The following is a 16469-nucleotide window of genomic DNA, read 5'->3' as shown; positions in this document are numbered from 1 at the left end:
AGAGTACTGGCTGTGCAGGGATGTGCGTTGTTGGGAAGAAGGGCTTTGAGTGGTTGTGAAGAGGCGCTGTGGTTGTGGAGAGGCGCTGTGCTTGGCTGAGGCGCTGTGTCTGGCTGGGACGCTGTTCCAGTCTGGGTGGGGAGAGTGCTCAGTGCTGGATGGATGGCAGGATGGCAGGATGGCAGGATGTCTGTCTTCCTGCTCAGGTGCGTGTTGTGTTTCCACCGGAGCTGCCTCTGGCTGTGATTGGTGATACAGAAGCGTGCGCGCCGGGCTCGGGTGCCAGGCTGTGGATGTGGCCGTGCGCCCCCGCAGGTGCCTCGGTGCCCCCCGCTCGCCCTCACCTATGGCAGAGCCGCAGCAGTCCTTGATGGCTTTGTGCTTGCTCCCCGACGCCTCCTTCTGCAGCCGCCTCAGCGTCTCTTCCATCTTGTCGGGCCGAGGGTGCCCCTCCATGCGCACGGGGTGGGTACCGGAGTCTGCGGGTCCCTAGGCAGCCGCTGCCGCCGCCTCCGACTGATGAATCACGCTGAGCGGGCCCGGGGGGCGGCGCTGCTCCCTGCCCGCCTCCGCTCCGTCCCGGCTCGGTGACAGCAGCGCGGGCGGGGACTCCGGGGTTGTGATCGGAGCCTGTCATCCAGGGGGCGGCGCGACGGGAAGCCGGAGCGGGATCCGGTGGGCCGGGCGGGCCTGTGACTGGAGCAGGCGCCGGGAGAGGAGGAGCGGAGGCCGCACCTGCCCGGGGCGGAGAGGGCAGAGGCGCACCGGAGGGAGTGCCCGTCCTCTGGCCGCGCCTTCCCACCCCCCCCCCCCCCGCTGACAACCCTCGCGTTTGACACCTGACAGTGTTTCCGGATTGTGTCCCTCTGAGGATGAGGGACCACCTATACAGAGCCACACACGTTTCCTAAAAGTCCCCATGTGTTTATTTTGTGTGCGATCGTAGCATGATAAAACCACATGGAAAGCGTTGCGTGATATAAAACATAGTAACAGCGAAATTGATTTGGCGAAAACAGTCATTGACACAGATTAATATTCGAGGGAGATTGCACAGAAAACACCCGGACAACCATGATTAGAGAGAAGAACTCTTTGTTGGGACTGTTCTGACTCTGAAGCTAGCAACATATGTTACAATTCGAATAGGTAACACTGCCTCATGCCAACAGGCTCCATCCAGACAGGTCATTTCAGATTTTTAGAGCCAAAATGGCTTTAATTTAGCCCCTCCCACCTGAAATTGTCCCCAATTCAATATTAATGGGGAATATAAATCCTCCACTTGTTTAATCTCCCTCTTTCTGCATTTTAGACATTGGCCTCTATGCACTAATACATCAACGTTTTCCTACTCCCAGGGACTTCTTATTTATTTATTTATTTATGCATTTTTATATAGCGCGGACTTTACCCGAAGGTGTCAGAGCGCTTCACAATAGGAACAGAACTGATACATGAGAACATTACAAGTGAGCAAAATACAAAAGCAAACGTTACATTAAATGAAGCAAAAATGACAATCGTGAGCCAACAAAATACAAGAGGTAGCAAACGGTGCATTACAAAAGTGACAATCGTGAGCCAACAAAATACAAGAGGTAGCAAACGGTGCATTTCAAAAGTGACAATCGTGAGCCAACAAAATACAAGAGGTAGCAAACGGTGCATTACAAAAGTGACAATCGTGAGCCAACAAAATACAAGAGGTTACAAACGGTGCATTGCAGGAGGAAAAAGTGACGTGTGCAGGTTACAAAAGTGTACAAAATAAACATAGAGGTATAATACTGCAATAAATGGAGGACACTCAAGCACAAGAACAAACGTTACGTAGGCACTGGTGGCACTTGTGCAGGTATCGAACAAACAAATGTAAGAGGTAGAAAACACTGTGTTACAAGAGAAAGTGACGGGTGCATGTTACACACGAGTCCCAAACACAGGTAGAAGGATAATACTGCAATAAATGGCAGACTCTCAAACCACAAGAACACACTGGGAAGACACTTCCATAGTCTTGTAAAGTAGATTTTTCAATAATTGAAGGCCAAACATGATTTGGAGCAAGGCCGGCTTTAACACTGCTGGCGTCCTGTGCGACAATGTTTGTTGACCCCCCCTCCCAATGATCACTTCTACCACGGATTTACTCACTACCACCCTTTAACAGTGCCCCTCAAGTCTCCAGAACCACTGTCACTCAGATTCATTTAGTTTATTGCACCACTCACACGCAACTCTTTGATGGCTGTTAAAAGCTCAAAGTTCAATGCTAGGATTTTGACCTACAAACGACAAGTAACAAAAGAAGCTCTCTTACAGAAGCAGTAACCCACTGACCTATTTACATTACATTCACTTTATTATCTGCATTGTACACATTTATTTAAAGAGTTTTATATAGCGCTGGCTAGACCCGAAGGTATCAGAGCGCTTTACATAAGGTTCCACATAGTTGCAAACTTACATCAGTTACAAGTTACCAAAGATATTAATACAAACTTTTAAGGAGCATGGAAAAAAAGGAAAATGGAGTGAGGAAGGGAAAGGGGGAAGGGGAAAAAGGGGTAGGGTATAGATACGACAGAGAGACGAAGGGAAAGTCTACCCAATGTTCTGCTGGGTAGGTGACGGCCGAGGGGGAATCCGCAGCCCATCTCCTCTTCAGCTATAAGGTAGCTCCACAGGGCATCAGTCAAATTGCTAGGTCTCAACAGAAAAACATTAAAGGGATAGAAGACGGGAAGAAGGGGGCATAGAGGGGGGAGGGGGTAGTGTGAAGGAGAAGGAGGGGGATACTACAGAGAGACAAAGAAAAGTCTGCCCAAAGTCTGGCTGGGCGGGTGACGGCTGAGGGGGAATCCACAGCCCATCTCCTCTTCAGCTAACAGGTAGCTCCGCCAGGCCTCGGTCAAATAGCAGGGTATGAGCTAATAGATCATGTAGTAAACTCAAGTCTCCTAAATGTGATGGATATTGCCCCAATTAACATCAACTGGAATCCAATTCCCACATATAGAGGACTAGGACGAGCGTCAGTTATTGACTATGTTTTTCTATCTCGCTCGTTAAAAGGTCACCTCCTTGGGGCAGAGGTAAAGCCGTCCACCTTTTGAGACCACAACCCCATAATTGTCCTGTTAAAGGTAGCACGTTGGGCCAATTTCAGGAAAGAACTGGGAGCGAGCAACTTACATCTCTCTACTGACACCCTGAGAGTTAAATGGAGAGGTCTAGACTATAAAGAGATTTTTGTGAAGATGATAAAAGCATACCCCATTCTATGTGAGACGTGCCTAGTCTTGTCAGACCCTAATCCTGAGGCCGTCATTGCATTTAACGAATTATGTGTAGGTATAAAAAATGTGATCTCTAGACCAGTGGGCACACGTAACCCCGACCCCAAATGGTTTGATAACATCTGTTCCAGAGCTAATAGGGATTTGAGAGTGGCTTTGTCGGCACACCCAGAGATCCCACCCTTATTCGGTACTAAGGTCCAACTATAAAAGGGAATTAAGACTCAGGCGTGACACCGTCCTGAAAGAACACTGGGATAGTCTGGCCTGTGCCACCAACACCAAAAGTACAACTGTCTTTTGGTCCGCAACCAAATCCCTAAGAACTCTTGGGAACCCTTCCACTCCCCTCGACTGCAATATCTCTAGCGAGGTATGGGTCGCCCACTTTTCTAAGATATATGCCCCCCATTATACTGCGATAATTCCTTGTCTAATATGTGTCCTACCGAAATTTCAATAACCATAGGTGAGGTTGAGGAGGCAATATCCCAGAGCGCGGGCAATAAAGCCCCAGGCCCGGACGGCCTACCTATAGACCTTATAAAATTGCAACAGGAATTCTGGGCCCCCCTACTGTTAATTTTTTTAATAACCTAATTACAACTAATATCCCCAGTACATGGTCAACTTCTGTATTTGTACCAATTTTTAAAAAAGGATCAAGATCGGATCCGAGTTTCTATAGGCCGATTTCACTAATCGACAACACCCTCAAAATATTAGGCAGAGTTTTATTTAATAAAATCAGGGCATGGGCAGAGGAAGAAAACATTTTAACCCCTTCCATGCTCATGACGAGCTCAGCTCGTCATGCAGTACACTGCTTGTGTGCTCAACAATGGGATTGATCAATCCTCAGCACAGAGGATTAATCCCTGTAGCATTGATGGTGTTAAATAAATGCCATTTGGGATTCCGGAGTCACCTGGGTACAGTGGAACAGTGTCTGAACCTGAACCTAATAATACGAAAATATACCATCGCCCGACACAGTCCACTGTACCTGGCTTTTATGGACCTCTCGTCCGCTTTCGAATTTGTTAACAGATCAAGGCTCTGGCAACGCCTCTTGGACTATGGTCTGGATAACAATTTGGTATACTTTCTGGCATACCTCCATAGAGATTTAAAAGCCAGTGTAAGGATAAGTATGGATGGAGCAGTGTCAGGAGACATAACGGTCGGTAGAGCGTTAGACAAGGGTGCGTCCTTGCCCCTCTTTTATTCATTTTATACATTAACGAACTCCATAACGTTCTGTCTAACCTAACTCCCGATGTCCCTATAATAAATGGCACTAACCTCCCCGCCCTACTCTATGCTGATGACGCAGTTTTAATGGGTCGCACACCAAATGGCCTGAGGATTTTAGTGAGGGGATTTGTGGCTTTTATGTATAGTCTTGACCTTTGCACCAATTTAAAAAAAATCGTTTTTAATGTGCTGTGGCCCAAAACAACGCCACATCAATAGGATCGCTCTGGACCAGGAATCACTGTTATGCACTCGCACTTTTCCCTACCTGGGCTTACAATTCTCCGACAACGGTTCATGGACCCCACACTTGGCCTATGGTCGGTCTAAGTTTATTAAAGCCATAAACTCTGTACTGACCCTTCCCAAGCCTAAGAGATTTGAGGTGGTACAGTCTTTATTAAAAATCTATAGGACACAATGCGATCCAATTATGACGTATGGGGCCGAAATTTGGGGATACTCAAACTTAAAAAATGCCCAGGCTGAGGAGAACAGATTCTGCAGAAGGCTTTTGGGTCTACCAATTTCATCATCCACTTTTATAAGCCACACTGAATTGAAATTGTCTTATTTGGAGGACTACATTAAGGCACGTCCTGTGTTGTTTTGGATTAAGGTTTGGAAAAACCCCGAAGCCTCATTGACAAGAGAAATACTGGCTGACTACCTAAAATGTGATCAGGGTATTAAAATCCCATGTCTGGCCCAAGTTCAGGCAAGCCTGGCAGCAGTCAATCTTGAACACGTTTGATAATCCAAATGGACTAGAGGGGATTAACGGGAAGACAATCCGTAACATTCTTTACAGGCACTACGGGGAGACCAGACACAATGTAGAACTAGCCAAATCATCTGTGAAACGGTATATTCAAATAGAAGGCGATATTGAATCCACTTCGCTTACACCAGCCAGTTACCTCCTTAAAGAGATTACATGTTGGGAGCGTAGTCTTCTGTTTCGCTTAAGAGCAGGATCTATAAAGTACCTATTGTGTTTCCCCATGCGCTACCACTCTAACATTGAGAATATGTTTGCCCGTGCCAGAACCCAGGAAAACAAACACTAATGCACTTTTTGTTCTTCTGCTCTTATTATCAAAAATACAGCAAGTTCCTCCTGATACAATTCTTTAGAGTTAACGGTATAAAGGATTTTAATGTGGCATTTAAGACTGTTCTGCAGCTTAAAGATGATGGATTAATATACCGTGTGTGTACTTTTTAAAAAATGGCCATTCGATCTCGTATTTCTATGAATTAATATCTATTTACATGGACTAATGTGATCTTTACAGACCGGGGGGAGGCTTTTTTGCACCTTGCACTTTGCACAGTTGCACTTTAACCGATGCTGCTATTTGTAAATATGTGAATCACAATAATCTGATAATTAACGCCTATCTAGCCAACATGTTTTTAGAGATCTTACATATCAGCACTTGGCACAGTTGCACTTTTCCCCGCATTTCCATTTGTAAATACGGAGGCATAGATAACGGCCCACCTTTGATATTTGGATGACATTGCATTCTGCACTTTACCTAGATGGCCTATTAACTAGGATTAATACTTCATGCACTTTACAAAATCTATGCCCAAAATAACACTGCTAAACATGTGTTCCATGTATATATTGCTGCTAGTTTAAGGGTGATTCCTGTATATGTATATTTTACCTGATAATGCCTTAGAAATAGACACGAATTTGTGGACTCGGACAATAATGATACCTTGCACTTTTTTGTTGTCACTGTTTTTATCACGGAAAAACGCAGTATTGTCACCGTATTTTAATGTGATTTTATCTTGACCATGTACATAATTATGTGTGTACTTTTATGGATAATGCAATATCCAAATAAAGGTTATTTGAACTTGAACTTTGAGCAGGGTCTCCATGGTCGAGGGAAAGTTCAAAGAGTACATGTCCTGGAAGTAGCGCAGGATCAAGGTCAGGTGAGGGATGTGATTAAGATCAGGTCGATGGCCAGTTCTATTGTACAGGAGTGGTAGAGCATCGTGGAGAGATCAACTGAGGCGGCCATCTTGAGGTCAGGCAACGGGGTTATGACCTTGGTGTTAAATTCCGCAAGTCCCTAAAAATGTTCAATGACTCAAAAGCACAGGGGGTGTAATCTATGCATGTCTTCAGAGGGAGATGAGTGATGGGGATAAAAACAGCCAGTGGGAGAGGTAGCTACCATTAGCAGGTCATGCGTGGTGCCTCCAGAGTCATTCTCACATAACCAGGGAGTAAATCTGGTTCATCCCTATAGGTTAATGTGTGACCCCCTCCAGCGGCAACTGTCGGTTCAGTGGGAATCCATAGCCTACCTTCTTGTAGCTGCAGCGGAGTTCCGGTTGCTAGTCACCGTCCCAACTCTCCAGCTGCATCGATCCCACAGCTCTCGGGCGCCATTTTGGAGTCAGGCAGCCCCTGAAGCCGAGCGGCCACAGCGTGCTTGGTAGGTCCAAAGTAGTGCCAGGGAAGGGACTCTCAGCCACCAATCCAAGAATAGGTGGAGGTTGCCCGCCTATTTTGTGGAGGCGGCAATCTTGGGGAGCTCCAATATTCCTTCTCCCGGTGCACTTCGTATCGTCAGAGAATGAGCCACTGCTCAACCCTGAGAACGCTTGCTGGTCTAGTGGGACGGCAATGGGGATATTTTTAGTTCACCATTCAAGGCAAGCTAGCAAATATTACTTGCAATGTAATTTCTTTTTTTATAATTCGTAGAATATAAACATACTTAGATTGTTCCCTTATTCACAAAATGAGAACACAAGATGTAATCATAGACAAATATATCCAAACACGGGTATAAGTATAAAAATAATTATATATTGAGAATTAATATAGGGTTCTTGTAGGTTTAACTCGCAATGAAACAAGAAGGAAAAAAGTTTTTACAATAATTAACCCCTTCACTGTAACAATTGTGTACACTTTTTCATATAAAACAAATGATATTTAAGAAAGAAGTGTATTTGTCGACGTTTCGGTCCTTATGCTTACGCCAATAAGACCATCTTCAGGACTGTAAACATTAAAAAACAGTTGACCCCTTGTAGCTCATTCAGAAAGTTGAGCAGCTTATTTAGGTTTTTGAGGAAAGTAATAGACGCTTGATGATTGAGTCTGTAATGTCTCATGCAGCAAGTCACAGCGTGAGTAATGGCAATTGTTCTACCACTCCTTAATAGAGAAAGACTTCAGTTATATATACTCCAGAGATTCACGGTATGCCTCAGAATTCCAACAGCCTTAATCTGTAGTAATCTTTTATAGTAGAACTTCATGAAGCGAACCGTCAGTCTTCTAGTCAGCAATTATAAAATTATTTTTATACTTACACTCGTGTTTGGATATATTTGTCTATGATTAGATCTTGTGTTCTCCTTTTGTGAATAAGGGAACAATCTAAGTACGTTTATATTCTACGAAAAGAAATTATAAAAAGAAATTACATTACAAGTAATATTTGCTAGCTTGCCTTGAATGGTGAACTAAAAGAGTAAAAACAAGTATTGAAATAAATCCTATGAGGAGCAAAGCAGCGGCTCTGGAGCTGATGCCAGTGATTAAAGCCTGGCCGCCATTTTAAAGTCAAAACACACAAGAGGATGGACGGAATGTTGCACAATGGCAAAACATTCACCCCCAGTCACAGATCTGGGTTTAATCCATCCTTATTTTGCCCACCAAGCCACCCCAGTTCAGACATGGCCATATGCAAATCAGTCTAGACCCTGTGCCTCATGGGAACAGTCCAGCCCGAACTGCCAAGCCATGTCTTCCCTAGACCGGAATCAAGCATCCTAGGACCGGTTTCTGGCTATCAGCCGTCTTCAGCCAGGATAGCTTGACTGAACTGGGGTGGCAGAGTGGGCTAAAGAACGGTGATGGATTAAACCCAGATCTGTTGTCTGTTGACTGGGTGTGAGTGTTTGATTGGTTCAGATGCTCCGTCCATCACCACCCCCTTTTGTACCATTTTAAAGTCAGGCATGGCTTATGACTTGGGCTGCAATGTCAGTATTCCTCCCTCTCCCACCAAAGATAGATCGGCTGATGGGGGTGCTTAACCCAACAATAGAACAGGCGGGTGCCCCCGGTGCCCTTTCTCGCTGCGCATATACCTGTCGGGTTTGTGATGTCTCGTGCAGCATTCAACAGCCCGTGTCGGAGCACGGACGGCCGCAGCGGTGCTCTCGCTGTAGGAGCCCTGGCATTCCTGGTGGTGAATATTGGCAGTTTTGGCCAAGGTCAATGGTACCGCGATGTCGCCACTCTTCGCTGGGCGGTTCCCTGGGTCTATGGCGTTCCCTTCTCCCACGGGGTGACGGGCGCCATCTTGGTGCACTCTAGAGATTCCGTTACTAAGCTGCACCGCTGGGTCTAGGAGTTACGCAGCTGGAATTGGTGTCACTCAATGTGTGCTCCATATCTTCAGCCGGCCATCGTGTGCTTTCCGACGAGAAGTCGCAGTTTACTAGCAGTTAGGTGATCAGGAGCCAAGCGCAGACTGGGAGCCGAGACAAGCTACAACCGTCCGGCCATCTGTCCTCCTCCAGTACCAGTATACATTCTTAGCAGCAGGCACTTTAACACTCTGCGCTACCTTTGGGTGAGTCAAAACTTTCACTAGACAAACCTCTGTCTCTCTTCAGGAAAACTATTAATCACCATTTATCTTGACATTTTAATTGATGCCTGAAAATTGCTGGAGGTCAGGAACGCAGCAGCAGGTGCCTTTTAAATGATAATATACTTGCAAAAATGACGCCCCTACCCCAAGTCAGCGCCCAGTGCGGTAGCACTGATGGCACCGCCCTAGAGCTGGCCCTGATTTGTAGCCCCTTGCTCAAAACAATTCAGAATTTTGTATACATTTTGTGTGTTTATTCACGCCTTCAGCGACTTATGTCCGATCATTGACCAAACTCTTCGTTGGCCAGCCTTTATCTGGCCCCAACTATGGAGCAGTCTCTCTGTGGGTGACCAGCACCTGAGAAACAGAAAGACTAGCAGCCTGAACAACCCGGCTGCATGTGGTGTAGTGTATTAGTGTCTCACCTTTGGGGCCTGTGAATACAGAGGGTGCTTTTTTTGTTTACTATTAAAAATACAAATAAAAATAGGTTATATTTGTATTAGTTTTTAGAGTCCTTGATAAGCTAAATCTACCAGAGGGTTCCCAGAGAAACAGATTTTTAAAACTTTATCACTTTTTAATTCAACTGCAAACAAGCTTTGCCCAATTTAAAGATTGAAAACTTTTGAAAAGTTAGTAAAAGTTAGTGTGGTTACTCCGGCTTGGCTTGGGCGGCCAAATCCGACAAGGAGAAGGTCTGGGGGACCAATGAGGTAGATTTCAACAGTTACCTGGCAATCAGAGTGTTTCCCAGTCCAGTTCCAAACTTTACAGGACATTTGCCATAGACATTAATGGAGTGGTTCTAATTCTGAGGATACAGGATGAAAAGATGGTAAAAGATGCTTCGGTTGTTGTGCAGTCGACTGGGTGCCTTGAGGGGCAACTTTGGCCACAGAGATCGCGGTCCCACTAAGTCCTCTTTGAGACCCTAGATGGCCAGCTGCAGCTGGGCTACCTGTTTCCGTTAACAGCGGTCACAGCAAAATCCTTCGGTGGAGGCTAGTGTCACTCTTGGGTGACCAATCTGGACTCTGATGACCCTCCCGGGTCCAGCGGACTTGGGTGCAGCTTTTGGCAGTCGAGGATTGGTCTTTTGGGGCACCCAGCGACAATCAGCGGTGATTTCTCTGAAGTGGCTACCAACTCGCCAGTTTGGGCTTCTTCAGCTTTAATGTCATTGGTGCTGTTACAGCTGGACAGTCAATTGACCTTTGGAGTCACTGCTTTGGTCTGGGGCACAACTTTTACCCAACCAGGATCCAAAGGCACAGCCCTAACTTCGCTAGACCAAGGTGCAGCAGGTGCAGTCCAGCAGAAGGTGCAGCCTCTCTTTGTGTGATCCAGGGGTCAGCAGGCCAGTCCTTATTCGGTTCTTGTTCCAGTTCCAACATGATCTCAGGTTTAGGGTGCCAGAGGTGCCATATTTCCCAGGAAAGTGCCATGAGGGGACTAGCTAATGGTCTACCAGGTCTCCTCCCTCTTTCTGACAACATTCCAGCAATGTGGGGCACCTAACAATCCCAGAGTGTACTATTCTGCCCACTCCCAAGATGTCAGCACTCCTCCTTGGCGGTTAGTAGCCTGGGGCTACACGTCCACAGGCAAACTGGTTCGGGCACTGGGCTTTCCTCTCTGTCCCTGTCTCCAGCCTGTCTACCTGAACAAGGGTCAGCCCCTCAGGAGTGTTATCGCCATTTGAACATCAAAGGGAGCCTCACCTTTTGGGCTAATACCCTGAGTGGCTTCCTGCAAGGGAGATGCACCACCTCTCCCTGCAACGGGTTAAGCCTGGGAGTCATTCACACGACTTCCCAGGTGGTCAGAAAGCTGTCTGTTGGTCAGTGCCATGTGAGGCCACTGGACCAGCCGAGTCACAGAGTGGCAACTTCCTAAAAGTTGCATTACTTTAATAGTGACATTAAATTCGACCTGGGCATCAGGTCGTGTTGATACAACAATTAATTTGATTCCTTACAGTACCCAGTTGGGTAGTCTCATTCAGGAGTTAGCCAAGCTGAGGTGCCATCCGGTAACCCTGTATTAGCCAATGGGGCTGCTAACTTTTCCACAGCAAAATGACAACTTGAGGGGTTTTGCTGCTCGGACACATATAAACATATATGCCCTGCTTAATAATATACATCTCCCTGACTTAGTGCTCAATAGGCCTTACTTAGGGGAGACTTACATATATTGCTAAGGGAAGTGGTGGCTTTTGCCATTAGTTTGAATAGCAAAGTCGACTAAGCAATGTTAGCATTGCCCTTCCAGTCTGCTGTGGCAGACACAAAGCCATTTTGTACATTGTTACACACAGGGTGGCACAAACAGTGCTATAGACCCGGGTAGACACCATGCCTTACATGCCCAGGATACCCTGGGTACCATATACTAGGGACTTATAAGTAGACCAGTACATGCCAATTGGGCACATTCAATTCAACATATACTTTGTAATGGGTTAGAACACTGGAACCGAGGTCTGGTTAGCAGGCCTCAGTCTACTCTCAGAGTTGAAAAACCAGCAGCTAGTAGTCTAATGGGGGCAACAAGTGGGGGGCACCTGCAAAAAGCCTGTTTCCTTACAATTGTTATTGTCAATATACACACACACATATATATATATATATATATATATTATTATTTTTTTGGTCAAGAAAGCAATGGTGAAATTGACCTTAAAGTTAGGTATGGTAATATGGTCTTATTGTACATTAAAAAACCTTTGAAATCCACTGGAAAGCAAAGCTTAAAGTGACATTATAGCTAGGTGGTGTAATAAGATCTTAGCTTACACTTAAAAAAAACTAGAAATTCACTAAAAAAATAAAGCTTAAAGCAATGTTATGGTTAGGTGTTGAAATAACACCAAAACTAATATTCACCACTTATAGATCTGAGCTAACTATAAATTACACCCTAGCCTTATGCTGCTTATTTAAAAACAATTTTTTAAATGATTTTTATATAGTACAAACTTGACCTGAACATATCAGGAATCAGAGCGCTTTACATGAGCACCAGTTTCGTTACAGACGGACACATTTATTTTTTTGTTAGGCACAGGGAGATTAAGTGATTTGCCCAGAATCACAGGATGTGGAGTGTCCCTGCCAAGACTCGAACCCGGTTCCCCAGCTTCAAGGTCGACCACTCTAGCTGTAAGGCTTATGAGCTCACACATTACATCACTCGCGACACGTTAATTGACATAATCAATGATGTCTCAAATTACTTCATTGAGCAAGCTACAGCTAAAGGGAATTTACTATTACCTCCGCAGTGCTAATGGGCGTACACTTTCACAACATAGTGAACATGAAACATATCTGTAAAATCACCCACATTTAATAGAAATTATGATCTGTTTTTTAGTTGTATTCAGGTGCATAAGAAAAGGAATGGGTTTATAGACATTTAAACAATCATCAACTTATTACACCTTAAATACAGTGTTTGGTCATATATACCTTAATGAGACATGCCTGCTAAATATCTCTTTCAGCATAGATGTTTAAATCAACAATTCTACATCTATGCATTATCCAATGATAATGCTTGCACAGCCAGGCCATATTGACAACCCTCTATAGTATGTAAAAGGACCCTAAACATTTTCCTAATATGCACAGAAATGCATACACTGTTTTAACAGTGCTGATAAACTGCAACTTGAACCGTTTGTGAGCCACTCACACATATAACATCCCATAAAAATGTGTGTCTCAGAATTTTCAATGAAAATATGGAAATAAATATCTGCACTTTATAAATCTCCAGTTTATATAGACATTGTTGATAGCACTTCATGAAAACTCTTTAATCTCAGTATGTGTGCAAAAATCCACAGTTAAATAATGTTTTGGAAGGAGAAGCTTTATTTTTTTGCGCATGTTTTGGCAACAGGGCTTTGATTTAAGCCACAACTGAGATGAAACGTGTGTGCAACTCACACTAGTTGTGCTCAGTCTCTACCTTGTTTAAATGCTTGCACTTTAAACTTCACAGGTAGCTAAAGTGTTCACCATTTAACATGAAATGCTCAGCTGATATTAGTAGCATCCTCTTAGGCAAAAAACTCCAACATACTTTTTTTGAGAACAGGTCTCCATAACAATTTCTATTCAGTCATAAACAGTACAGGATCAGGCCCAACGGTGTAGCTAGAGCTTGTGGCGCCCGGGGCTATCCTTCAGATTGCCGCCCCCTGGGTGGGTGCTGGGGAAAACGGACAGCGAGCACCTGAAAGAGGTCCGAGTGACACGTAGTATCGCCGCAAATAGTTACCTTGATCATGCAAGTTACATGCACATACATGACACAGCCCAGGGCTAGACACCCCTGTCCCCAAAATAGTGCCGCCTGGGGCGGACCGCCCCCACCTAGCTATGCCGCTGAAGGAAAAGCAGAAGGAAACTCAAACTTACATCAGTTCTAGCTACCCTGTTTGTGACATCTCACTCATAATATCACAGCTTTTGCAGGACCCTTGTCCCCTATCTGCCCCGTCCATGACCTCAGCAATGTCTGCAGACCGGTGGACCACACTGGGTTTAACCACAATTCCCCTGGCAGCACCTTCAGGATACTACAGGTGAGTCCAATGCACCTGATCACTAGACTAACTTGAGTTCTGCAGTTGGGGCAGTACCAGGCCGGATGAGGGGGAAGAGGATTGGGAGTGGCAGTAAGTTAAAAACAAAGCTGGAAGGACAAAATGGGTTTATTCTGTCCCAAGTTTCGATTGTCTTTACCTTCAGGTAACAGCATATAAAATAAAAGGCACACTGTATATTTCAAGATAAATCCAAGTTAAAGTAATCGGTAGGAAATGCATTTGTTTGCATTATAATATTTTATTGATTAATTCAGTCACTACAGATGAGTGTAACCAGACAGTAAAGGAATAGATTCCTGGTGGTGGTGGTGGGTAAGGAGTGGTGGTTAACGACCTATGTATTTAAAGTGCTACGATGTCCCAGCCCATGACTTAAAGCACAATCAATATGCAACTCATTATTTCAACACAGTACAAAATGTTTTTGAAGTGTCACATTTCGCTGTGGAATGTCTTTCATAAGTCATTACATCAATGGAAATGTCACATTAGCAATGCGAATACTTGGCAGCTATGATATTAACCACCTGCACTAACTCACACAAAAGAAACCTGCCACTTCAGGCCTAGAGCAATAATGTCAGAAACAGGCCTGATGCCAAACTCCATATACAGAGGCACCAAAGGGTGCCAGGGCCTAACCCAAGTAAAGTGCTCAAAAGCTTGTTTCAATCTGTAGATCCCTAAGCTTTGCATAGCCCCATAGTTCACTGCTGTACATAAGGCAGCCACTGCTTTTTGTTGAGACACATCTAGTATTATACTGAATTCTTGTTTACCAACCTTCTGCTTATACCCCAGTACAGCATTATTCAATCGCTTGTATATGGTTATGGCCTTTTCTAGATGGTCACTCCAGTCCAATTTATTATTGAAGCAAATACCCAAGAAATTATGATTTGTGACACATTCAATATATTGGCCATTGACAAAATGTACGCAGGAGTTTCTTCCACAGGATATACTGTGGCACGGTAGGGGCAAAATCAGACAGGTGGGAAGTCCGTTGATTGCTTCATGCGGCGTGCGATTGGCCACAGCTTTAGTCCTTCTTTCCCCCCATTTCTACTGTGCAGGAGTTATGTTCACTCTTTCATGGATCAGTGTGTCCTTTATAAGCGGTGCCTCTGCTGCTCACTGGAAAGGACCGAACAGGGAACAGCAACCAGCCCTGGCAGGTTGCTGCTTGACCAGCCCTGGGGTGGGGGTGGGGAGGGTGCTAGCTTTTCTTACAGGGGGCGCTATAGCAGCACTGCTGTAAAATCGGCCCCAACAGGCACAAAACTGGCCACCCACCCTCCGGCCCACCTGGGAAATGCCTGGTGCCCGCTACGGCCAGTCCAGCCCTTTCATTGGATCTGCTAGTAGTAGCCCGATTAATCCTCCATCAGTTCAAACAGACACGCAGGGGGCAGCACAAGAGTTGTTTCTGCTCTCCTCTGAACTAGTCCCGCTCCATCACACTGCCAGTCTCTAATTTGGGAAAGGGTGTTCCAGGGCTATCCTAATGGCTTCTGCAGCTTTCCTTTTCTGAGAGGGGTGAGTGGGGCTATTTGGCGTCTCAGCACTGGAGGAAGGGCTGGTGTGGAACTTTCGACAGTCCCACTCCACTGGACCTCTTACTCATTTGGGTCACTGTGCCGTGTCGCTCAACAGCCATTCCTTTACTTCACAGCTCCAGGGCAGCACGCCTGCCAGTCCACCTCTGGCCGCTTCATTATTCTGTCTTCTCCAGGTACTGCGCCGTGCTCTCCACAGGGTCAGTGTAAGAAGCTGGCCTGGTATATGATGTCCACTAATGTAAGTGGGCACCCTGCACCAGTGGTAGTTGTGGACAGCAGCCTTCAGACTTAGTCTTGAAGGAGTGTAAAGCAGCTTGTTTTATCAGAATGCAATCTTATAGTATAGATTAAATGAAAAGGAAGCACACAAAGTATTTATAAAAATATGTATTTATTAAATAACATTATCTAGTACGTTACAGTATATCTCACACGGAAATAGTCACAAAGCAGACAATACTTTAGCAAGAAATCACAGTAAATAGCACTAATACACAATGGGTCCCAGGGGGGGACCAAACCATATACTATGAAAGCGGTATAAGAACCACAACTCGAGTCAGGACAATGTTGAGAGGATGAAAAATCGCTGAGGACCCACAGAACCACCCAAAGTAAGTAATAGGGACCCCACGGGGACCGAGTGCAGTGTGGGCACATGACCGCGGGCTCTGTACAACTCTACGTGTAAGTTGCAGTTGGATTTTTACAGAATAAGGACCCTTCTCAGTGGACCCTAAAGAAACCCCAGGGAAGACAGAAGGTTGGAGAGCCACCCCACCCGTGGATACCTTAGTACCCATGTTACCTATCCCAGGGAAGCCAGGTGCATAGGGGTGAAGTGGTGTCGGAAACCACAGTCAAACCCAATGGAGGTCTTCAGGAAAGTGCAGCTGCTGGAAGAGAAGAAAGTGTCTGTGGGAATACAAATGTAGATTTTTAAAGATTAGCACCTGAAACCAGAGGGGACAGAGTCTAGGTCACTCTGGAGTGACCAGGAGACTTGGAGGACAAATGCACTCCGATGTCGGGTGCTTCAGGGATGATGACGATGACCATGGCTCTGCAG

General features: G+C 45.3%; 1 protein-coding gene and 1 long non-coding RNA gene across 2 annotated transcripts in view; one reads left to right on the top strand and one right to left on the bottom strand.

Annotated features, from left to right (window-relative positions):
• ARFGEF3 (ARFGEF family member 3) overlaps positions 1-550 on the bottom strand; it is a 505700-nt gene extending 505150 nt beyond the window's left edge. The window contains exon 1 of the mRNA XM_078649342.1: positions 345-550. Coding sequence (XP_078505468.1) covers positions 345-456 — 112 coding nt within the window. The 5' untranslated portion in view covers positions 457-550. The remainder of the gene's footprint in view (positions 1-344) is intronic.
• LOC144763599 (uncharacterized) overlaps positions 1-16469 on the top strand; it is a 235522-nt gene that overhangs the window by 47045 nt on the left and 172008 nt on the right. Inside the window, exon 2 of the long non-coding RNA XR_013596237.1 lies at positions 13705-13814. This is a non-coding gene — a long non-coding RNA (uncharacterized LOC144763599). The remainder of the gene's footprint in view (positions 1-13704; positions 13815-16469) is intronic.

Source organism: Lissotriton helveticus, chromosome 6, assembly GCF_964261635.1.
Source record: "Lissotriton helveticus chromosome 6, aLisHel1.1, whole genome shotgun sequence".
NCBI lineage: Eukaryota > Metazoa > Chordata > Amphibia > Caudata > Salamandridae > Lissotriton > Lissotriton helveticus.
Note: the sequence above shows the minus strand (reverse complement) of the source record. Positions and strands in the feature narration are given on the sequence as shown.